At 41.1% G+C, this 24,526-nt stretch overlaps 2 protein-coding genes across 6 annotated transcripts in view; one reads left to right on the top strand and one right to left on the bottom strand.

Annotated features, from left to right (window-relative positions):
* The window catches only part of rnf32 (ring finger protein 32), a 62,778-nt gene extending 40,305 nt beyond the window's left edge, over positions 1 to 22,473 (top strand). For 3 of the 5 annotated variants that reach the window (XM_077624081.1, XM_077624083.1, XM_077624082.1), the window contains one exon: positions 20,847 to 21,067. The gene's annotated coding sequence lies outside the window, so the exon portion shown is untranslated. Of the gene's footprint in view, positions 1 to 20,846; positions 21,068 to 22,082; positions 22,311 to 22,332 lie in introns of those variants that run through there. The other 2 variants (XR_013305769.1, XR_013305770.1) reach the window with 2 other exon arrangements.
* lmbr1 (limb development membrane protein 1) lies at positions 655 to 24,405 on the bottom strand. Its single transcript, XM_077624078.1, has 17 exons — positions 24,117 to 24,405; positions 22,763 to 22,835; positions 22,377 to 22,416; positions 22,108 to 22,247; positions 20,839 to 20,942; positions 14,319 to 14,445; positions 13,781 to 13,849; positions 13,633 to 13,697; positions 13,253 to 13,325; positions 10,588 to 10,677; positions 9,425 to 9,501; positions 9,162 to 9,239; positions 4,328 to 4,404; positions 3,968 to 4,058; positions 3,233 to 3,299; positions 923 to 1,084; positions 655 to 809 (listed from the first exon to the last, which is right to left on the bottom strand). The coding sequence occupies exons 1-17, from the start codon at positions 24,177 to 24,179 to the stop codon at positions 724 to 726; spliced, it is 1,482 nt and encodes a 493-aa protein (XP_077480204.1). The 5' UTR covers positions 24,180 to 24,405; the 3' UTR covers positions 655 to 723.
* Positions 24,406 to 24,526: the final 121 nt, after the last annotated feature.

The raw sequence follows: 24,526 nt of genomic DNA, 5'->3' as shown, positions 1-24,526 counted from the left end.
CCAACGTGCCACGTTTACTCCCAAAATAATACAAAAAGAGCTATCAAACATATTTACACGTAAAAACAATTCCCAACCCCTAAATTCTACAAGCCAAAAATCATTTAGTGCATTGTAACGTGAGTCTTTGCATTTCGACTGACTCTAACTCAAATATAAAGAGCACCTAAAAAAATCCCTCTATAATGACATCAATAGGCTCAATGACGGAAACATCCTAAATAAAATCCCTCGTATTTTTTTTCCACTACGCGATTTTAACTCGACACCAACATATTTTCTTATAATCTTAGTAAACGGGCCGTTCCGAGGCCATCTATTTTAAAACCTGCAGTTTTTATATCCATCGTAAATTGCACAGTGCAATGGAAAAGTGATATCTATAACATTAAGACCAGTAACTGAATGTGTTTGTTGTTTAGTGGGCTCAGAATATTGGAAGCATCCCAATTAGTTGTTGTTTTTTTGTAGAGAATTGTCAGTCTAGTTAAGAGTTAATCCAATAGGAGTGCTAAAATGTGACCGAATAGGATTTGATGATGTGAAGCGCAAGTGCACGGGAGCGAAGGGGTGTCATGTCACTCCCAAAATATTTTCTCGGCTGTGGCCAGGGGACGGAATGTCACGAAGTGAAATTGTCCCTCGGCTTCCGTCGGCGGCGTGGCTCGGCTTGGTCGAGTCGCCCGCCAATCCCTTTCACCTTTCTTCCCCCCGTCAATCCTTTCACAAAGTTTTCTGATGCCCGTTGGCAGACAGTTTCCCAGATTCCGGGTCGGTGGGGCTGTGTGACAGTTGCAATTTATCCAGACCTGAGTGGGGCCAGATAAGGGAGAGACGTTTCATTAAGAAAAGCATTTGAGACTGACGTCTTCAATCCGAAGCCATAACTCGTCCTTAATGACCTTTTTGGTAGGTCTCTTACCTAAAGCCTTGAGGAGTTCCTCCCGTATGGCCGAAGTGAACTTCCTGACCAGACAAAGCGTGGTCACCACCGCAAACAGCATGTTGTACGACAGCACGATGTAGAAGTTGCCCAGCCAGTTGAATCTCCCGAAATCGCCCAGCAGATCGAACCTGGTGATGCCTGTGGCCAATTGATAAACGAGCCGATTAAAAAAAAGGCCGAGTCAGTGCGCGTCATCCGTTTGCCTGGAAGAGTGGCGATCCTGGGACGTAATTAACAGCCTCTGCGGTGGTTTATGTGCGAGTCGGGGGGTGACTAAGGGCTGCACTTATTTGACCGTATCTGAACTTTTGAGTACTCAGGTATACTTAGAAGAGTTTTTCTACGACTTAACTCATTGGCTGCCATTGATGTCAACGTTAGTGCGGTATTGACCCATGTACAGACGTCAAATACACAATAATACAGTACATAACATTCAATAACTGACGTCAAATTGAGCTACTAAGAACTACAAAAGGGAACTACATTTTTTTCTGATGTTATCGGACAAAAATGTTTGACTCTTGCTAATTTCCACATGAAGATTAGCGCAACAGTGGTCCACTTACTTTTCTATTAATACGTCATTAACACTGACACATGACAGTGATTTATACAAAATGAAAATTGGAAAATGGCATTGAGCCACCGAGAACTATAGTGGGCTATCTCCATTTTTGTGCTAACTCCAGATATAACTTGAAATTGGCTTTTTCCCAATGATTGCCATGTCAACTTGCGTTCTATTTTGGTCCAAGTCCAAACATACGTCAAACAGAACGTGGCTATATTAGCAGTTCTCTGCCATACATGCTAGTTCAAATTAATTGAATGTCAATTGCCGTCAATGGTAGCAAATGACTAAATCGTGTAACTTAAGTCCATAGGTGGGCCTCTAAGTTTGACCGTGAACTCGCCGCTTAACGTTATGAACCGTGAGCGCCAAGGACAGCCTTTCAGAAAGATCTTTTATTGAGCATAAGTCGTCCAATAATGTTTCCTCTCGGTCGTCTATACGCAGAAATCGGGCCGAGGGAGTCCCGTGACATCTTCAAAGTCTCTCCGGTCAAATGGATTGGACGATCGATTCGATGTCCGCAAAGATCTATTTATGGCCGCAGTAAGCACTTCGGAGTCATCAAGGACCTTTAACAAAATTGCCTGCGAGAAGACTGGGCAGGGATGATAGACCATAGAACTTACCGCTGTGGGCTACGGTTGATTTCCTAATTATTCCATCGTTACCTGCGATGCATTGGAATTGGGTTTTTAGTCATCTAAATGTGAGGCATTGAATTCCGCGTGAGGTTTTGTTATGAAAGACGAGACCCAAGCTTAGCAACAACCGTCATTAGGGTGCAAACAGTAATGTCAAATATTAGCTCCTCGTCCGTCAAAGTCGGCTTTTTAAAGCTAAGAACAGGAAAGATCTTTAAGTCCACCTTCCATTCAATACCATTTTATCTTGACTACGGCTAAAGCATCAACGGTGCAAAGTCGTTGACATACCATAGTGAACACTCCGCCTTCAAACTGTCATTTCTATTCATTTTCCGTACCACGTATTCTCACAAGGGTCACGGAGGGGCTACAGCCTATCCCAGCCAGCTAGTCTATTTTTTTTGTATTTTCCTCAACTTAGTCACATGAATTGACCCCTTTTCATATCATGTACTAAACATCACAAAGCAGAAGTTGTTGATATTTTGCAACACTTCCAAGTGAATCACTGTATGTGCTCACACACACAGATGCTATTTGAACAGCTGTGCACTCTGCATCTTTATTAGTGCCATTGTGATGTGACAGTGCCACTCCTAACATCTTTTGTGTATTTTTTTAGCTTAGTTCTTAGCGCTCTTTTAACCCTTTAAGGGAAAATGGTCACTACAAATTATTCCAAAATTGACACTAACCATTTAGAGAGCAAGTGGCTATTTTTGGTCATAAAAAATGTATTGATATGTATTGTTTATAGTCATTGTCTATTTTTTACAATTATAAATATATTGATAAATCAATAGATCGCATGCATTTGAAAACTATAGATGGAGAATCGAACATTCATTTGCTCCATCAGTCAAAATAGATTGGTCATCTAGTGAGATCAATGGCAGCCAATAAGTTAAATAAGTACCCTGTAAGAGTTGTAAAAACTAAAAAATCAAAATTTGAGTATGAAAGTGTGACTTTTTAGGATGCCATGGGCATCATTGGGGTACGTAATGTCATCAGAGCGGATGGGGAGGGTGGTCCTGATCACAAATCGTCTTCACCAGTACTCACCTAACGTTCTGGACATGACTGGCAGGGCCGAGCTCAGCACTAGGATGGACACGCAGCATCCGATGATCTTCAAAACAAGAAAACGAGTCAGAAATCAGAATTAATTGACAATTCCCTCCCCGTTTGAGCCAATCGCTTTGACTCATCGATTTCCCGTCAATCGCTTTGCTCAGAAAAACCCAAGAAGTGGCTGGGTAATAAGAATGGAGAAAAAAAAAAAGAGTAGCACTAATTAACATGGCCACACACATGCAGAGCACTTGATGTTAAATGGGCTCCACATATTGTACAGTTGGTGCCTGTGAAGTTGCTCATTACCAGGTTCTCTGTGTATTATTGTCCTTTCACCGGAGCGTCGCGGCTAGTTAACAAGCCCCACCACTCCCAAACTCATTACCAAGTGAATAGGTGCCACTATGGGCCAAAAAAAGAACTCACATCCTCCTACCCCCTTCCTCTGACACACACAAAAAAAAGAAAGCCCCCCCGCCCTGTGATGTACAAGAAAAGAGCTTGCACTTTGCCGATGTTTGCGCACCCCACAAACAAATATTGGAGCGATCGACTAAAGCCATTGAGAGGCCCGGAGGAAAACATTAGTGAGCAGTAGGAGGCCTTTTTTGGGGGGTGAGGAAATAGATGAAACGGTTGAAGGGGGTGGGGGGGGCACCTTCGGAACATTCTCAGCACCCTTGCCCCCACTTCACCCTGACCCTTCCCAACCCTCGTCCTTACCGTTGTCATGGTTGTATCATCCTTCCTGGGAGTGAGACCCTCAAAGAGGCGCAGGCTATAGAAGCCAACGACGGAGGAAGCCATCAAATAACTGGAGAATCAGTCAAGGAATGTCAAAATGTGACAGATTTTACGGCTAGCGCATTTTGAGCTGAAAGTGCCTTTTGAGGCTTCTTCACCTTTTCAGCGTTTGATAAAAGGTGATGAAAAAGACGCACAAATGCGTCTTCCGGAAGGTGTCTGGCTTAACTATGTCCTGGGTAAACAGAGCTGTTGCTTTTGGCTGTGGAGCATGTTAACAAACAAAAAAAATAGAGGCAAGGGTGCGTGGTGGTTGGGTTAGGGTCACTGAAAGGATACAACATGAGGATGATCTCCAACACGGCATGGACGATGCCAAAGGTGGACAGAGAGGTGTTTCTGATGCCTCCTCGGTCCTGAAAGGAAAGGTTGAGGTTATTTAAGGGAGTCGCACGTCACCTAATTGGAGAAAAAAAACAATGTTGCCCCATAGTTGTCCAATATTTTAGGATAGATGTCCCTAATCCGGGCATGAGATCAGAAATAGCCTTATCATGTTGTTTTTGGAGGATTTGAGAGGGATGAAAAGTCTTGTTTTTAAAAAAGGAGTAAAGGACTTCAGTGTTTAATTGACCTTTTAATATCTCTTGGGGAATTTCAGATTGATCTATTTTTCAGTATAATATAGTATTTAGGACTCTGGTGCAAAAAAATGTCATTGTGACAAAGCAAAAAACAAAATTATGCCATTTTTTTTTCCTTTTCAGTCTATTAGGTTTAAGTTAAAGTCATTCAGTTACAGTATAATGCAATTTTTAGGTTTTACAACCACATTTTTCTGCAGATTCATTAGCCAATATAACAATGCAAGACCCTTAACTGTTTTACTCCGGTAACCATTGATTATAACGATCAAATTTCCAATTTTTACATCCCTGACCATTCATTTTGTCGCTGCATTTTAGTACGATCACATAAATTACCATTATATGACATCTTAGTCGGGCGTATTTTTAAATCGCTTGTTTCTTTCTTTAAAAAGTCAAATACATTTTTTCGCTACGAGTGACAAAATTAATTTTTTCTGTGTGCATGTACATAAATAGTAAATTAACCAATTTAAAACGTCAATGTTAACAGACAGTCGGCGATAGGTAGTACTATAAGGGAATCGGGCACTTAAAAGCCAACGAGAAAAATCGCGCAAAGTAAATTGTGCCGCAAAGAATTCCTTTGAGCCAATCAAAATCATGAATGGAAGAAGATGAAAGCACCTTTTGAAATCACAGCTCACCGTACAATATGTGAACAGGTGTTCAAACAAAAAACACAAAAAGCATTGAAGCCGTGAGCGCGCCAAAAACATAAAAACAACACAACAAATACTTGAGCAAATACACTCCCGAAAAAGCGGCACTACGAAGCTCCTTCGGGGCTTTTGAAAATGAAGCGGGATAAAAAAAAAGGGGAAAAAAAAGACATCTATCGACATGCTCCGCACATATCCTGCATCGCTTTAGTCACTTGATAAATATTTGCTTTTCCAACACTTGGCACGGCCGTTTACTCTTTGGGAGGAACGCGGTATTGTACTACTACTGCGCACACTCGCATTGAATCCACAAGGAAGACGTGACCATCAATGGCTCACTTTTCTTTTCGTTCTTGGCTGGGACGCACTGATTTTCTTTTTTTTTTTGTATTTGTTGTCGCTTTGGTTAGCAAGATGTCCCCTTTTGTGCAAGCAGGGTCACGCTGAATCTCCCTGACTGTCCATTTTAATGCTTTTAGGATTTTTTGGAGGAGCATTTTGGTAGCTGGCTGTTTGTTTTTTAGCAGTACAACATTAAATCTTTAGAAGAGGATCTCGGTTGTTAGGATTGCATTATTTGTTAGCACAATAACAAAAATATTTACTACCTAGGGTCAGCAAATTCATTTTTTATTGCTTGTCGGTTGTTTTTGAGGATCAGGCAAAAACATCTGGGGATTTTGCAGTTGTTTCTTATTATCTGTATTGGCAATAACTTTGGAACTGTACTTTATTGTTGACAGAATCATAAATTTCAAAGAAAGTTGGTGAAATACTGTCAGACTTTACACATTTAAGACATTTTAAGACCATTAGTTAATGGCAATTCCATATCAAGGTGGCTTCTTGTACGTCGATATAAATCTTTCTGGCGAAATGGCCCCTTTATTTCAATGAAATTCATATTTTTGGGATGTTTGGACATTTCAACTTCATACAATTCAGTCCAATTTAACACTTTGAGGGATTTAAACATACCACAAGGAATGAAATACTTTTCTTTAACACACTGTATCCACATTAGTAAATTTATGTCCAATCCAATTCATTTTAAAATTGAAACAAGCCCTGAAAATGGCAGGGAACGAGTTAAGTTCCTCGTAATGAGAATTTTTTCCCTCGTGGTATTCAGTTGCCTTAACGCACATAGCTTTGCGAGGTGTGTCGGGTTCAACTTCTCAAAACTCCTTTCAGCATAATGCAGTCCAGAATCCGAGCATGCGCTTTATGATAAACACCATGTAGAATTATGACCTTTTTGATGGCCTCCATAAAAGCTGCCAAATGGCATCTTTCATAAAAGTCCAGCTAATGGCGGAGCAAGCGCACTTCCAAGTTAAGTCCAACTTTTAGATTATTCTTTCTAATTATATTTTATGTCTTTCTTAGCCACCTTGAGTGTCATTATCTTGATTTGTTTGGTGAAAGAGCCAGAAGTGATTGGGGAGGGAGGGTATGGGGGGGGTCTGGCAGGTTGTTTCATGCCATTTTATGCTACTGTCATCCCTCGCGAGCTTACTGCAGAGCCGTGGTGCAGTGCTCTCGCACTGGGAATTAGCGGAGGGCATGTGATGTCATTTATTAAAGGGGGGGTGAGGGGAGGTTAGGTGTGTCTTCGCATATTCGAAGGGCGAGGATGGCAAACTTTCTCCGTACATTTCCTTTTAACTCGTCTTTTTACCGCAGTTGCGAGAAGGCTGATAACGGGGTGGAGCGGGGGGGTCATTGAGGGTGAGGGGATGTAACCATACGATGTTTGTTTGTTAGTTAGTTAGCCCGTTTCGCTAAAAACACTTTGACCATAACTGTACTTTTCACCGTGTTAGTTTGCTATGCCACACAGAGGTCGCAATAAATGAGGCAAAATGATTTGATTTGATTTTTGTTCCCAAGTTATGGGAGTTATGTTTGTTGGGACTTGAGCCCACAGCTAATAGTCCACTTAAGAAAATACAGTGTCAAGTGTTGGACTCGCAGAGTAGTCGGCTTGCAGTAAGAATTTTATTAGCCGCTCTTAGTGCTTGTTCATCAGACTGTAAAACAAGGTGTCCTTTGACAGACTAGCCCCCGTCCTTTTACTCCCTGCCTTTTGCTTGGTTCCTCATCGCCATCCACCTGCTTGCCCTCCACCTCGTCTTCATCATCCCATTTCTTCCTCGCTTAGTCGGGAAGAGGAAGGCAAACATTGACAGGGCAATTCCATTGTGTCCAATTCCCCACACTCAACAATCGGCCTCATTTGACTTTCCCACAGTCTGGATCTCTTTGACAACACGTTGGGCTTCTTTGCATCATTTGGAGCTGAAGATCACGTGGGTTCAAGATTGTGGGCATGCCTTTTAAAACTACTGGCTTGCAATCTGGATTTTGACTCAATGCTATACAAAAAGCAATTAACAATTTGGTTAGAAGTTGACTTTACTATTAATACCTGACTAAGCCTTAGTAAATGTGACATCTTGTAAAATATGGCTTTTACTTTTAAATGTATTTTAGCATAAACTCCTACAAAGTAGAATAGTTGAAGTTGAGATGATAATTGAAGTAATTGTTTTGTTCCCTAGTCATGACCGGAAATATGCCAATTGACAAAAGGGATTAATACATTTGACGATTAGGGGCAGAAGGATCGCTTTAGGCTAATTTCGAATTACTTTCTGTCAATTCCTGTTGAGTTCAAGTCATGTGGCATTTCTTTTTGCTGAGTTTGTGTTATTTCCTGGTGATTTTGGGGCATTTGAATCATCACTTGCTGATGATTTGGAAGCATTTAAATCATTTTGCAGTTAAAAAGTCCTTATCCAACAAGATTTGTGGTACTGGTTGTATTTGGTAGCAGTTGATGCAAATACTGGAAGCGTAGGTTTCCATTTTTTGTTGTTGTTGAATTTTATATATGGGATTCTGTCCATATGATCATAATGACAAAGTGACTGTCTTATTTTACAACAAGATGAGAGACCTGGCGTATATCCAGCAATAAAGCATTTAGTGAGCTCGGCATAGGTAATTGCTGTATTTTGTCCTGTCAGTTGTCCGCGTAAAAATGAATTGATGGAGAAATACGATACATGATGTTGCCCTCGTCGAGACACGATTGCAACCACACTCACACTCACACTCACACACACACAAACGCCTCTGTCAGTGTAGATGAGATGAGATAAGCGGAGTTTAACACACATCGCATGTTAGGCGGAGATGAAAATCACCCGAGCGAGAAAAAGCGGCTCTTTCAGTTGTCGTGGACTTGAAACGTGCCGTCTTGTGTGTAGATTTTTTTTTTTTTTTGCAAGTACTGCAATGTGACTTTCAATGAACTTCCAAAACAAAAAAAAGTTGGGGCCCAGATTAACATCTGCCCGGCCTTTTCTTCCAACTGTGCACCTGAGCATATCCGGAATTTTGATTTATGTCTCAAAACGTGGCACGTCAGGTTAGGGCTTTCCATTTTAGGCGTGGGGGGCAAAAACATGTCATTTTGAGCAGGTGTTCCCAATCACTAGATTGCCATGTTGTTGCAAAAAAAATAAGATCATAAGCAATATTCATGGAATAAGGGGTCATTGTTAATTATTCAAAAATAATTATTTCTGACTCCGATTTCACATTTGGGCCTAATACACTACTGAATTTTAATTGTTACATTTGAAGTTATTCCAAATTACTTTGACTGAAATATTATTTACTCGACTATTAATGAATATATATATTTTTTAACTTTATGGTAATAAATATTTAGTATTTTTTTAATCCTGGGATAGACACAGTTCCACATTCCGTGTGTTGTTTTATCCCATTACAGCAAAATAGAACCGGCCTAATCCTGCGATTTCATTAGTTTTAAACGCAAAAGATTACCGTGGAACCCTTGGGCATGGCGGTCTCATCCACGAGAAGGTATAGAATATTCAGTGCCACCAGAAGAACTGAGATTGCCTGTGAAGTGAGAGAGAGAGCGTCAATAGCTCGCTAAAAAAAACAATGCAAAACGCCATTGACTGAATCGTTGGGTTTGGGGAATAAGCTTAAATAGCGACGACATGGCGATTTGGGTAAAAAGTTGAAGCGTGGCCAGCAGCCAAGCGCTGTAAAGACTTTCCTGAAAACGATAGGTCACCCACCGTTCCTGCAAGCAGGATCAGCATCACTATGGGATACAGCAAGTTTTTCTCCCAACCAGACGCCTGCTTTCTTCTCTCTGTAGAAAACAAGAAATGACCACAATAAGCAAAAACATCTATTTCACCCAAATTATTATGGCAACAGAACCGCTTCTCCTATTTTGACTAGAGTAAAAAAAATGTGGCAAAAAAAAAAACGAGAGATAATTGAAGACAAGGATCAACAGCGTCAAGCAAAACATGAACAGTTGTAGCTCCTGTTACATAATGATAATAATAATTACCGGGTTATTCCCGACCCAGTTTCTCACGCGGATAATTAATTAATCGTCAAAAAAACACACACAAACACACATCACAGGTATGTGTACCAAACATGCGGTCCTCTCTCATTACAGCCACCCCCTTTAGCTATTTAAAAAAAAAAAGAAAACACTTTTCCTCTTTAATTAGCCCATCATCACTTATAATTGCGGCTCATAAATCTCTCAAGGAGGACGAAATATATATTTTGAGTCTTCACGGGCAAATTGGCATCGTTCTGCAGTTACACGACATCTCGCCGATAACTCGGACCGCCATATTGACTGGTCGCGCTCAGATTCCAACCTCGCCAGTCCTTATTCTCAAAGTGCACTTGCTCCTGCACCCCGCTGACAGGTTTGCCAGCCGCACTTTATAAGCACCATCCTTCTAAATTAATGACGTTACTAAAAGGCTCGCTACCATATAAAGTTTGTTTCTTGTCCAATATCCCTAAGTGCCTGTAGGCTCGCTCGCTCGCTCGCGCCGCCGCCGCCAGCCTGCTCCCCCAAAAGCCTCATTTATAATATCCCAAAATGGATGGAAAATGATCAGGCAGGTCTGGTCAACGTCCAAATGAAGAAATAAAAGCAGACAGGCTGAAATGGAGCGTCTGTCCGCAATATGAAAGAAAAAAATGTGTACAATAAGTCTAAATCTAATGAAAATGTTTCCCCCACCTGCTATGGAAAAAAGGCAATATAGAGAAACCATTAAAACATATTTTTTAGTAGTTTCCTACTTCCCACACGCAGTAAAAACACATTGTAAACTTTCCACAACAAACGTGTATATGTAATGGCACGCATACGTTACATTAGGATAAATTACACCAAAAAATTGGCGTGGTAAATACATACCCAGTTTATTCCTCAAGTTTCTGACGCTATCCAGTTCTTTGGTGAGCTGGTGATTGACACCTGCTCTGGTATATGCAAATGTGAAAGAACCTGGCCAAGACAAAAAAAATATGTTAAGCATACTCAACTTCAATTTTGTGATTGAAAGTGATTCCATTTTTTTTTACTGCTCCAGAGAATAGATCAACATTTTATTCACATGAGGGGAATGTTTTGAAAGTTATATGAGGCCAATTGATGCTGTTTTTTGTTGCTGTGTGAAATGCGTCTTCCATTGTATATTGGCGCTATGTTAAGCTAAGGCAAATTTTGTTTTCGGAGTAATTTGCGTAGTGTGTTTAGTGTTGTGGTTGAACCTCAACTGGATTGTAATTAACCGTTTGAAAACTATCAACATTGGAGTCTTGGACTATTAAATATATCACGGCCAATTCCTGAGATCGACCTAAAAAATTTCGATCTCCGATTTGTATCTCAAAATCACCCAGATCGTATATTGTTAATGATAAAATAATATCACTTTAGTCGGGGATTTAATCACATAAACCGAACTCCTCAAATTTGTACCATTGCACTAACTGAAATGATGCTAGAAGCCAGAAAATAAAAAGAAATCGTAACGGCCCCTTCACAGAAAAAGTATTTTCCCTGGAGATGAGCCATTGAGTTGCAAATGTTCCCGTTCCCGGGAGAACAAAAGTATTATTTGTGTGCATGACACAACCGAACGTGGCTCTGCGTGTCACCTTCTGCAGATAAATGGTTCATCTGATAGATATTATGGCCTTAATAGCAAATAAATCACAGAAACAAAAGACACTATCATCACTCGAGCGAAGCCGTAATGGAGCCTTGGCAGGATCTCAACTGCAGTAGCCCAAGTGACGTCACTCCCGTTACTGAAGTTAAATATATCCTGCCTTCGCCTTCTGCTGGCAGCATCAAGTCAGAGACTGAGTTACGGCAAGGCAGAGATGCTGAGTGAGGCTTCTGGCAGCCAGTGGCGGCCCGGAGGAATGCGACGTACCCTCGTTAACCTTGTGCCACGTTCGGGAGAACGACGTCAGGCAGATTAAAAAAAAAAATCAAATATGCAAAAGAGCACGGCGAGACAACTGGAGGCAAGGTCGTCGTGCCGCAGAGCATCTGGACACAAGCGCCGTTCTCGGCGAGTGACACTTTTTCAAGGGCACCGTGCACTCCGTTTTTTAACGCAATTTGGTCGGTCCAACCGTACAAGATACCACGTTGATTTATGTCCATTTAAAAAAATGCAGATTTTTGAACAGATGCAAAAAGAGTCCAATGTTGATACGTTCAGATGGTTTATTGCTTGAAATTGGTCATTCACGCCACTTCTGATTAATAACAAATGATATCCTGATTACATTGTATTTTTTTAATTCTTTGTTTATCTAAAATATTTAGTTGTAGCGATAAAATAAAATAAAAAAATATAATATCTTTTAAAAATCCCATCTTTTTAACCCGATTGCGACATCCCTAATAATAACTTTATCACCAAACTGCGATTTAGCCCATTTTTCCAATAAATATCGTCTTAGCACACGTTGAACTCAAAAAATGAAGACACCTTCTTTCCTTTATGTCCATCTCAGTGAAAATCCACCATTTTGACAATCCATAAAATACGGCGCTGAGACAATCCTACAATGACGTGTTTTACGAACGCCCCCGCCCGCCACACGGCTCGGACGTGTACATCAATAAACAAATCCTTCACCCGATGCGGCTCAACAGCGCATATCTGTCAACGCAAACTGGAGAAAACAACAAGTCTAGAGTAGAGTACGTCAGGTGAACTTTCCCTGAACCGCCTTTCCTAGCCACTTTGTGTACCTGAACGCATTCACCTATAGCTTGAGAACTTGGCAAAAGTGTCCCGATGCTGACCACCGTTTTCTTTTGAGGCTTTGAATACATCAAACATCTCCCGGGGGTGCGATAAGGCAGAGATTGCAATTATTCCGTGGTGGAGTTCAAAGCACGGCAACGCGGAATGAGCCTTAAGGAAGCACAACGCTCAGGTGGTGCTCAATGGAGGTGGCCAGCGTAGTATTTAAAAACACGCGCTATCACTGGGGCTGATCTCCCATACCTCCCTGGTGTGAAAAGACTCCTCATTTGCTCGCATCTGTACACTTGGTTGCGCGCTTGACTTGGTATTAAAGTAGGTTTTGGAAGGGGGCCAGAACTTCCTGCCTCTTGACATTATTCAGTCTTCGGTAAAGAATTTGCAAACACAAGCGTACAAGAAAAGGAAATGCAGGTGACCGGGGCGGAAGAAAGAACACCTTCCCAAACTTCCTTGGGGACTTTCGCTTTGTAGCAAAGTCAGCGAGGGCACAGCGGGAATTCCGCCTGGTGTCCCTTTTATTATATCTCAGCAAAAAAGTTAATCAGTGGCGACAAAAGTGAGCCAGAGGTTCTTGTCAAAGATTAATTTCCACCCCATTAGCTAGTCGAGTATACCTGCGAGTAAACGAAGCGATCCCGAACTGAAGTCTTTTCAGTACCTAGGTTAACGATGGTCTTACATTTTTGACGTAGAAGTCGTAATTACGATAAAGAATTGAATTGACAACACGCCGTAGGGCCGTCCGACAGTTTTGCTAACGTGCCAACGCGTCTCGGGCAGACATACCATTTAATCTTCTCTGGAGAGCTTCCTCTTGCAAATAGATGCAGTAAATCTGCTCATCCAGGTCCTCCAGGATCTGAAGAGTGCGAGAGAGGAGATGGAAATGGGTTATAATTAGGCCCCAAGTGGGACTGGAGCGATGGCAGATGGGAGGATGAGTTGGTGACGTATTTGTAGTCCGGCTGGATAGTTGAAATGGATGGATTTTTTTTAGACTAAAAGTGCCTTCTCATTTTACAAAAACTCAATGGGAATTGTAATTTGGGAAATTTCTACTATCTGTCAAACTGTATGATGCATTTTCTAAGGGAACAGAAAATTCATGGTGGCATTTTTGATAGCGAAATATTTTCAAGTGCTCGTTCTAGTTGGTATTCACCTACCGTGGGCTTCACAAGTAACTGTCCCATAACGGTGTACATCCTTGACAATCCCACAGGGGTGCACACTATGAGGCAGACAAACCCAATGTATTACAACAACTGAAAAAATCTGTATTTTTCAATATAGGTATATCTAAAAAGAACTTACTAAGTAAAAGTAGTCCTCCCATCAAAGATATACATGAGTACAGGTAGGGTAAGTAGAATTCCCAAAGGTCTATGGAAACAAATTCTTAATGAGTAATAATACATTAAAAAAGAAATTATATTGAATTAAACATTGAGAAAAACAATACAGCATCCAAAAAATACAAGGTCACATTGTGACAATCCATTACTGTTTTATATATAGGTATTGTATTTTAGTAAGGTAAAATCAGGAAAACCAAGAATGCACAAATGCGGGTTTTAAAAAAAGGAACATATTTTCGACTGATAAAAAGATTATAAAGGCTTAAATGTGTCTACTTTTAGGTTACAAAAGTACTATAATAAAGCTGTGTAAATGTCCTCAAATGAATTTGAAGCCCTGTTGTAAATTAGACTCATTCCAAAATAACTTCTGATACCTAGCTTCCAATTCAATTTCAACTCAGATAAAAGCAAAAAATAATAATAATAATAATACGGAAGTCAAAAAACATTAAAAATGTCATTTCAATATAATCTCCCAAGTGTGTGCGTACCATAGAGCGACTCCATACTGGCTGCATCATTGTCAATGAGTGCCGACGCCACCCACACGATGCCCAGGATGAGCAAAGCCAGCAAGAAGAGCATCACAAAGGTCTCCAAAATGCGCGCCTTAATGCCCTAAAGCGGATGAAAATAACAAAGCATATTTTCAATGTCTCGCCACAGGTCATAAAACCTCAAATCCTATCAGCTTTAATTTTTAAAAGAGCTTTCATTTCCCGCTTCCTCCCGTCATGCCACACTCCCCCAAAAATGGCTCGGATTTGCACTCGCCGCACACCGACACGACATCAACGCTCCCGTCGATGCCTGCGTTAAAAACAGCTCTTTTATACACACATATTGCGCTCTATTAAGCGCATCTAACAGGGCGCTGGCAGGGGTGAAATAGAGAAGAGGAAAAAAAGGAAGGGGGTGCGAGGTCAGCTACTGTCTGCGATCAAGAGCAGGCCTCCCATCTGGGCCCGATTAGGAGCTCCCCTTTGCACCGTTGTATCCTGCACGCCGCAGACGGCAGGCTTTTGGGGTAATTTGCGTTTTCCGGGTCACAAACTGCTGAGTGGTTAATAAAGTGCCTCTCTACCTGTTCACACAGTTTGCATTACCCCCACTGTTGGATAGATAGATAGGCGCTTGTGCAGACGTGCTAGCTCGCCAACACAGGCGATCTGGGGCTGGTGGTGGGGGGGCGGGGCTTTTTCTTTGACTAAATTGGCTGCACATGAGCAATTTGTTACCGGCTAAGAGAAATGGCGGTGCGATCGCTGGTCAGCGTTTGCCAACAGGTACGCGAAGGGGGTCTCCCTTTGATAGAGGCCACCGCTAATCATCGGCGAGCTTTTTACGAGTGCAAATGGTTGGGTTTTGCGCAAACTCAATCAGGCTGGGAGATTTTTTTTCTATTTAATCCCTTCAAAAATCTTTATTCCATACTGGATATTTGCATGTTGCATTGCGAGGTCCTTTGAGAAAAGTGTGCCGTTCATTTGTGGAAAGTAGTGCGGTCACGTATGATTATTTTGATGGTTGATAAATGACCAATTGCGATTAGTGAAGTAATAGTGTCATGTGCGTGTGTACTATTACTCTGGGTATAACATTTTAGCTCTAAACACCTGTGATAGATATCATTTTTTTCACAGGAAAAAGCATATTTTTATTCAGTCATCTTTCACAATGCTTATCCACACAAAGTTTACAGGGGGTGCTGGAGCCATGCAAATATCTTATTAGCCTAAATTACAATAAAAAGCTCAAGCTCAGAATTTTGACATGAATACCTCTAAGCAAAATAGTTGTCAATTGTTGTCACAATCATGAAAGCTTCATCTTACTTAGATATTTTAGGACCCAACACCTTGCTTATTTCAGGAGAAATACAATATTCTGACATTAATTGTTAATCACCTATATCCGCATTTAAAATTTTGTCAGTCACACAGCAGTAATTAAACCTACATTAGACATATGGCAACTTGCATATTTTTAAAGGCAGGATTCAAACCTGATTCTCATCCGGATCAGGTCAAATGCAAAGCTTTAATGAGAGAGGCCGCCATGGCAAGCAAAATGGGCAAGTTAATGAGTGCCCCACTGTGGCAGTGCCGGACACTGCATCCACAACTGCAGATATTTCTATTTAATCCATCATTTCTTATAGTCGCATGCAATGACAGTTGACCATTTGAACGATCACTCTGTGGACTAGATGATGACTTTAAAATGAGAATGTGGATAAAGCAAGTGTCCATGTGTGAGCACATCTCCCTCCCACGAGAGATGTGTGTGAGAGAGAGAGAAATGAATGCTTTCAGATACCGCAACGGTGCACATTGGAGTCCCGGCGTCCGCTCAAGCGCACCGGTCCACCTTAACAGAACAGTCCATGCCATCCTGAAGGTGTATTCCCTTTAGATAAGCCCACTCAATTATTTATAAGGCTCCCAACATTAGCCATTCAGATCATTTAGGGCAAAGGCACTTCTTGTCACCTCTCTTGCTATCATTCTCTTTTATTCTCATCACAGAGCTTTGTTCATCACTAGGAAGGCGAGCAAGCTTTTATTTTAAATGGTGATTTATAAATAGGCGGATTCCACCAAGACGTCACCGATCAGAAGAGATCTGTCAAGCCGCAGAAGGCATGCATGAGGAAAAAAATGGCTGAAAGTTTCTATTCTTGCCGGTCTAATTGTGCAGCTACGGCTAAATATAGCCGCTCTGAAATATTCAGCATCCCCGATCCTCGTCGTGACATCGAGCGAAACGGCTGCTCGGCTTCTGCGCGAACCGGCGCAACTTCCAAGAAACACGTGCCGTGCAGAAAGTAATCACGACTTTATGAAATTATGAAAATTCACAATCGCTCCATCTCGGCTTTAAAATGTTTTAAAATCAATTGGCAACCTCCCTTTATTTTTTCTGTACTCCAATAGCTTTACGGTTATTATACATAAAATCATCCGGTGGCAAGCCGGTGTGAGGCGTGAGAAACGAGGCCCAAAGATTGTAATTGAGGGAGGGGGTGAGTAGGAAAGCCCCCTGCCCCTTCTTGCTAAAGACATGCCAGATGCCCAAGGACCTTATTAGCGCATCGTTGAAGGGCCGAGGGCCGCGCCGCAATGACCGTGTGGGGAGACGCAAAGCAGAGAGTTGAGAGCGAGGGGACACGCCGGCCTGTAAAGCGCAGGGAACGGACTTCTAAAGCCTCTTAATAAGACTTCTCGATAACGACGCGAGGCGCATGGAAAATGATCGGCATCACGTCGTATTGTTCAAACGTGACCAATGGGTCGCTGAAAAACAACTAGTGTTTACTGTCCACACAAAATGACCGCAACTTGTGCGGCTTGTTGGAACAATGTTGCCATCCGGCGTCATTTGGAATCCAACCTGACTCAATCTTATCTCGCATTTTCTCGACACGGGATGCTCCCTTTTGATAGCTTAGCGAACATACCAACTACAGGGTGCTGTTTAAAGAATTGTCTTTTGAAATAGTACACAGAATTACATCAGAATTTTGTTCTTATACCAAGAACATTTATTTGCCAGCCAGTATGTCCCACTAACCTACACGAAAGCCATAGCATAAATGAGATTTATAGAAAAATAATTGTAAAAAAAAAAGCTCTATACATATTTCAATTAAAGGACAAGTTATGGTCATAACAGATTTATAATATCTTATTCAAAATTATATTCCTCACTCCGAAATATAGCATATCGCGAGCGTTAAAAACTAGTGACCACCCCTGTATACGGCCCAGTCTTAAAGAATGACATCTTAATTTAAAAAAACGAAAGCTACAGGACAGTTTAAAAAACTTAAGTCAGTCAAGGAGGAGCGTGAAAAAAAAGATCCTCAGCAACTTGCTTGTTCCTTTTTTCCCGCTATTTTAAATTCCCGTTTGGAGCTAATATGTTCCCATGGCACCCAACATTGTAACGGACAGCTTTGGGGAGACATTGTGACCTTAAAGAAAGGTATGTAAACACCACTTTATATTCCCCACCCAAAAGAAGGCCTGGGAAAAATGTCTGCATGTGCAGGAGATTTGAAATAAATATCCCGGCCCCCATTGTAGAAGCGCAACAAAGACAAGTATCTTAGTAACACCACGCGGGGTTTGCTGGGCGAAAACGTTCTCCTGCGAGCGACCCCGCCCCCCCCCTACCCTCAGCCCCCTTTCACCCACGCGCCCCTCCCTCCACAATAAACACACTCCTCATCATCGGCTTAGGATGAGATTGATGAGGAGTTTCTTTAACTGCCAGATGAAACCTGTTGGCCCTCTGTTGGGTCAGTCACGGGGTCAGACTGGTCGCAACTCGTTTCAGGATCAAACACATTTCGACAGCGAGGGGAAGACACGGCCACTTTTCACTGCCAGGCCGTTTTTTCCAAACGCGGCGCACTTGCAACTCAACGAGATGGGAACACTTCTATAAACGAATCCCCAAATATTTTCACTGATTTTATTACCAATGCCGTTGTCAAAGTGTTTTCGAAATGAAGTTGCGAGAATAATGATTAACTTATTTTAAAATGTAGTTCCTGATACAGCACCTCCATTGTGTCACGTCAACCACAAGATAAAATAATCCAAGCTTTGCTTTCTTTCGAGTTTAAAATACTGTAGTTGTCACCAACTTTAAATTATAAACCGCAGACCTAGCATATAGCACTTTAAACTTAAGATGTGTGTGCATGCGCAGGCTCGTATCTTGTTTGTAGTCAACATAGCTTTGAGATATCCCACTCCTCACTATCATAATTTATGTCTCATAATTTTTAGTTGAAATACGCTCATGTGCTTTACAGTCTGTCGTGAGGTGACTAGGTGAAATATGACAAAAAAGCCTCCATCAAAGGCCCACGTCCCAAAAAGTAACATCCCACAACTGTCAAACTGAATCACTGAAAGCTTGAATAATTACCAAAATATCATTTTCCAATCAGTGCAATTAACAGAGAAAAATCCCATCTTAACTCAATGATAAATCCATTATTGCACTCATCTTTTACGTTTCCTCAGTTTATCAAATGGTTCAACTCCCACATCCTTTAGCAAGTCAAGCTTTATCCTTCATGTGATTGTAAATAAGAGTTTGAATTCATTTTGAGAGAAAAAGTAATCAAAATAAATGACTGCCAGCCAAATGACTAAGGTATACATCCTCTATATTTTATTGTAGCCATAAAAGTGAAACCAGTTTCCTGCACAGCGACAAAAATGGAGCTAGCCCACTATAGTTCTGAATAGCTCAATGACATTGTCTCATTTTAAAGAATGATACATGGGTAAAAATGCTAAACCCAAGCATGACCCCTAAAGGCCTTCGTGATGCATTTTGAGGACCCAGCCGTAAAAGCGGGAGACATTTTACAGCAGCAAATAAAGCTCGGATCACAACATTAGACGTCAGGACCCTTAAGTCGCGCCGATTCATCCACAATTTGGACAATTTGTTACACTATTAATCACCGGGCCGACACTGCCTCCCGACAACGAGCTGAACAGTTAAACCACGGAAAAAAAAACTTCCGCATTTCCATCTTTTTGTCGCAGTGGTGTCTTTTAGTGCGTCGTCAAATATAAGCGCGGCCACATGAAAAGGCTGACTCGTGACATTAGCCGCTAAATTCATCACTCGCTTCATTTCCGCACTCAAAGGTAGCCGCCAGCGCACAAGCTTAAAATGCCACATAAAACCTCGTACTGTTAGCTAGTATTTGATTTCATTTGGCTTATTTATATAGAATGATATAATATTTTAGTTTATTTGTAAGGCTCGGAACTCTGGACAAAAAAAATCCGTATTTTATCCATTCTGGATAAATTTCACAATATTTTAATGTTGTTTTTTTCTTGTTATGAACGTTAAATGAGGGAAAGTGAGCTAATTTAGATTGTGAAAACTGTCTTCCATTGTATATTAACATAAAGCAAGTGGTTGGAATGTATTTCAATGCTAATCATTTTTTTTAAATTTACAGTTTCCTTAAACTGGATAATAATAAAATCCTTAGATTATCAACATTGCACTCTTTCAAGCAAAAGTTAGCAATCGGCCAAACTACATTAATTTGTATTTCCGATTAAATAATGTCACAGCCGATCACCGAGACATCATAAAATCGCCCACCCTTGGTTATTGAGATGACATAACTTTAAGTATTCAGAATAGCAAAAAATAGCAGTCTGTTTTACACTTATTTCCTGTAAGATTGTCAGGCTTTTGGAGCAAGTTTGGCCTCCGAGCATAGCTTAGCACTCAGGCGACACATATTTGGATGTGCAGCCCAACAATGAACAGAACCGGCCTTTGAGCCTGTTTACGAACGATCCAGTGGCGAGAAAACAGCCCAAAAAGGCAATGAGGCCCTCACGTCGCACACTAGACGAACTCCGGCTCAACAAATTGGGACCAAAAAGAGCCGGCCTTGGGTTACAGTACTGAACAATTTTTATGTGCATTTTGCCAGAAGGGACATAAACCAGGGGTGTTTCAAACTGTGACACAGGATAGAGGTGTATTAAAGTCAATTTCTCCCCCCCCCTCCATTTCGCAAGCTTCTATTGTGCTGTCACGTTGCTACCACTTTATGGACGCTTGGAACACGAGCCCCCAGTCGCTCTTTTTGCCCACCACACCTCCCTCTCTCGGAGGGTGGGGTGTAATCAATTAAACAAGGAAGTTCGCCGAGCCTTACAACTCGATTATTAGCCTGTCCTTTTGAAGTTTTATTTTAGGGGGTTTGGAGGAAAGGCTGGAGGGGCGACGAGGAATCAGGCTTTAAATCAACGAGGCCGATGCAGCCGCGTTGAAGCGTTTGCAGCCTACGCTGCCTTATTGCGAGGCCTTGTCAGGATGTGGCGCGGGGCGAAGACCAGATTCCCACTTTCATGGGTAATGAGCTTTCGGGCAGCGGTGCGAGTCAGCAAAAGGGCACGGAATGAGGCACCTGTTGCTGCTGCCTTGGTTTAAAAAGTCTCCTCTTTCTACCTTTTTAGATCCGGCGAAGCCCTCTGACTCCAAGAAGAAATAGGCGAAGGGCATCAGGATGAAGAGGCAGAGGTTGGAGAAGAGGGATACTAGATTCCACAGGCCTGGAAAAAGTACAGTACAATTACCACTCAAACGTTTTTAAATTAGCAGTTTTGAATGATTTTCAACAGATGAGAATTTGTAAATGAATATCACTTAAATGCTCTAAGACACGTGTGTCAAAGTGGCGGCCCGGGGGCCAAATCTGGCCCGTCGCATCATTTTGTGTGGCCCGGGAAAGTAAATCATGAGTGCCGACTTTCTGTTTTAGGTTCAAATTCAAATGAAGAGTATAGATGTATATTAAATTTCCTGATTTTCCCCCTTTTAAATCAATAATTGTAATTTTTTAATCCATTTTTTCGGTATCAATCATTTTGTAAAATCTAAAAAATATATTAAAAAGCTAAAGTAAACATTGTTTTAGATCTGTAAAAATGGAATATTCAGGGATTTTAATCCAGTTCTTTTAATCCAATTATAATAAAAAATATCTAAATATTATATCTAAAATGGCCCGGCCCACGTGAAATCAAGTTGACGTTAAAGCGGCCCGCGAACCAACCCGAGTCTGACATAAGCCAATGACATGCACAATTAACCTGTGTGCAATGCATTTTTGTGGCACTTCAGTTTAGTTTTGTTTCTAATATACAATTCATTACTCCCAGTTATATTGGCTATTCCAGTGACCATTTCCAGATCAAATTAATTTGAACTTTTTAAATTACGTTCCACTACTGAATAGCAAATTTCACAACAGGTGTTTAACTCATAAATCCATCAAAACTTTTAGTGGTTGAAGTTAGAATTGGCTTTCATGTCTCTTCATCATGCTGTTTGACAATGTAAAGAGAACTATTATGTAAATTTCTGAATCAGACATCTGTTATCAGTGTTACTAACCAGATTCTTGTTAGAAGACAGCAAGGTGTACTAAAATGTGTCCAAAGGTTAAGATAAAGTCAGACCGGCCTCACCCGTTATAATGCAGTCTAAAGATAGACCTGAAAGCGGGAATATCACAAACTTTTTTATGAGTAGTCTATGTGGCTTGGGTCAAAAGGTAGGGAATTCCACTGATAACTGACAGGCAAACTTTGAGATAGGAGGTGGCATTGCCATCTGATGGACACTATTGCCCTCTATTGGCCACAAGTCAACATGTCTGTTTTTTTTTGTTGTAAAATCGGCATTTTTAGTGGACATAAAACAATATAAACTGACCGTGGATGAGGGAGCCATTGAGCCACTGGATGTAGTAGTTCTTGGGGAAGGACAGCAAGATCTCGTTGCTGATGATGGAGAACGGGAGCAGGAAGACAGCACCACCTGACACAGCCAACGTGAACGTGCACAGGTACAATCTGCGAGAATCAAACGTACCAAAGGTTGTAGACCGGACAAATAAATTGGCAATTGTACAGAAACCTGTCTAAAATTTCCCTTTAGACAAAATTGGATACATTGCCTACAAAAAAAAACGATGGACTCACGATATTCTGTTGACAACAGCATCTTCATCCTCGTGGTCATCTAGAAAAAAATGAGAGGCCATATTACCAAAGTAAGTGCCCTTTTTAAAATAATTAAATCAGGTTACAGACGAATGCACTTGGGCTTAGATTTTATAATTTGGTTCTTGTTAACCTGTAGTCTGAGGTTTGTTGAATTTTTTGGGGAGGCTGGGAATGTATTTTGTTTTGATATCTGGCAACCTGAATGCCCTTATGGCACCTTGCTGCCTCTCACAGGTAGGTCTTGGTAATACAACATTGGTTAAGGTAGGGCATTCAGGATTAGTATGATGTTTACTATCTTGTGTATGTACAAACTTAATATTTTAATTGCAAAAATTCCTAAAGATGTCAAAAATGCTTACCCGTCTTCCTCCTGTATCGTGTGATAATGAAGTAGGAGACTATGTAGAGTACTGCAAACAGGAGGAAACATATCTAAAAGAGAAAGATTAAAAAAATATAACAGCAGCCTTCTTCCACAAACAAATATATGGTCCGAAAAAATGACACTAAAAAGGAAAATAATACAAAAATGGCTTTATGTACGTCAATAAATAAGATGTCACATTTTGTTTCTGGACAAAAAGATGTCTTTGTCATTAGTTAGGCCCACGTGTGTCACAGATGGGGCTCACTTAATCTTCGTCGCCTCTAAATATGCTGACTGATACGATCCCGCTTCACATTCCTACGTCTACTGTGACAGCGAAGGCAATGCCACTAATAGAAGTTTAGAAGCTACGACTTAAGCGCTTGGCACTGTGACAGTGTTACGACGTGACTCAGCCAGCCTGTGCGATGTCGCACCAAAAACATGGGACAGAATCAGGTGTTCAGGACTGATAAAGCAGGCACCCCTTAAAAAAGACAACACTGTGTGAGGAGATAACACTGACACTTTTCTGCAACCCACTCACAAGCCAGGACATCAATGATAGGCAATACAAGAGCTACGATGGGGAACACATGGGGACAGTATTTCACACCTTAACAGGACATCAAGTCAAAAAGGAGGTGTGGATGAACAGTTACAATTTTAGCTTTTTCACACCAGTGCCAATATGAGCAGGTTCTACAAGCTGTTTTGTAGTGGCGCTTTTCACACAGAACACACTCTAGCAACAATGTTAAAAAAATCACAAAAGTGAACTCTAAATAATTCAGCTTGCAAATATTTTGAGAATAGAGTAAACTCATACAGTTGGTTATTAAACATTTTTGTAAGGGGTCGATATTATTTCTCTCCACCGGAGGGCGACATACTCACGTTTTACTGAGTGACGTCCCGTTGACAAGATATTGTAAACACGCATCAGTACTTCTACTTTAACAGTTTCAATACTTTTCCGATCTAAATTGTTGTTGTAGAATATAAAATACGTTCGAAAACGCTGATAGCGAAGACAAATGCAATTGTTTTATGGATCGCACCCTTAGCATTCCTTTACCTGCATTCAACCAATATCAGCGATCTACTTAAAAAGTGATCATTCTGTTCAGTTGATCGTGGATATTTGGATGTGATTTTGATTAAATTAATTAACTGGAGTAGGATCACTAACGTTATGAATGTGATAAATTGCTGTGAAGTTAATACCGGTGCACCTGACAGCTCGAGCTAGTTAGCATTAGCCACTGCCGACAATAATTAGGGATTCTTATTTTTAGATGACATCGGTAGCCGTGTAGTACCCGTTTACCCGCTTCCGTACTCACAATGTACTCCCGGACTTGGCTGTGGAAATTTTGCTCCCTGATAGTAACATCGTCTGCTTCCATTCTTCATATTGCAAAGATTCCAAATGGGCTCCAGACTCCACTACATAGTAGCTCAAAGTGCTCCCATTCCCGTATGCTTTCAATTTCGATTTCGGCGATGGTTGATTTAAAAAACAAATAGACAGTTCACATCGGATGAGGAGGAAGCCCGCTTCGAGGTGACAATAAAAACCCTCCAAAATAAATGACTCAATCACTAGGCGACCATAGGCTGTCCACACCGGAAGCAAAATGTTACATGACGCGGGTCACTGCCGATTTCTAATACACATCATATATGTAATACTAGATGTAAATATCTGATTATTTGCCAATGGAGAGGCGCATTGTTAGCCATTTTGCATCCC

The sequence above is a fragment of the Stigmatopora argus genome, chromosome 17, assembly GCF_051989625.1.
Source record: "Stigmatopora argus isolate UIUO_Sarg chromosome 17, RoL_Sarg_1.0, whole genome shotgun sequence".
In the NCBI taxonomy this organism is placed as follows: Eukaryota; Metazoa; Chordata; class Actinopteri; order Syngnathiformes; family Syngnathidae; genus Stigmatopora; species Stigmatopora argus.
The sequence above is the reverse complement of the archived record's forward strand: the minus strand, read 5'-3'. Positions and strand labels throughout refer to the sequence as shown.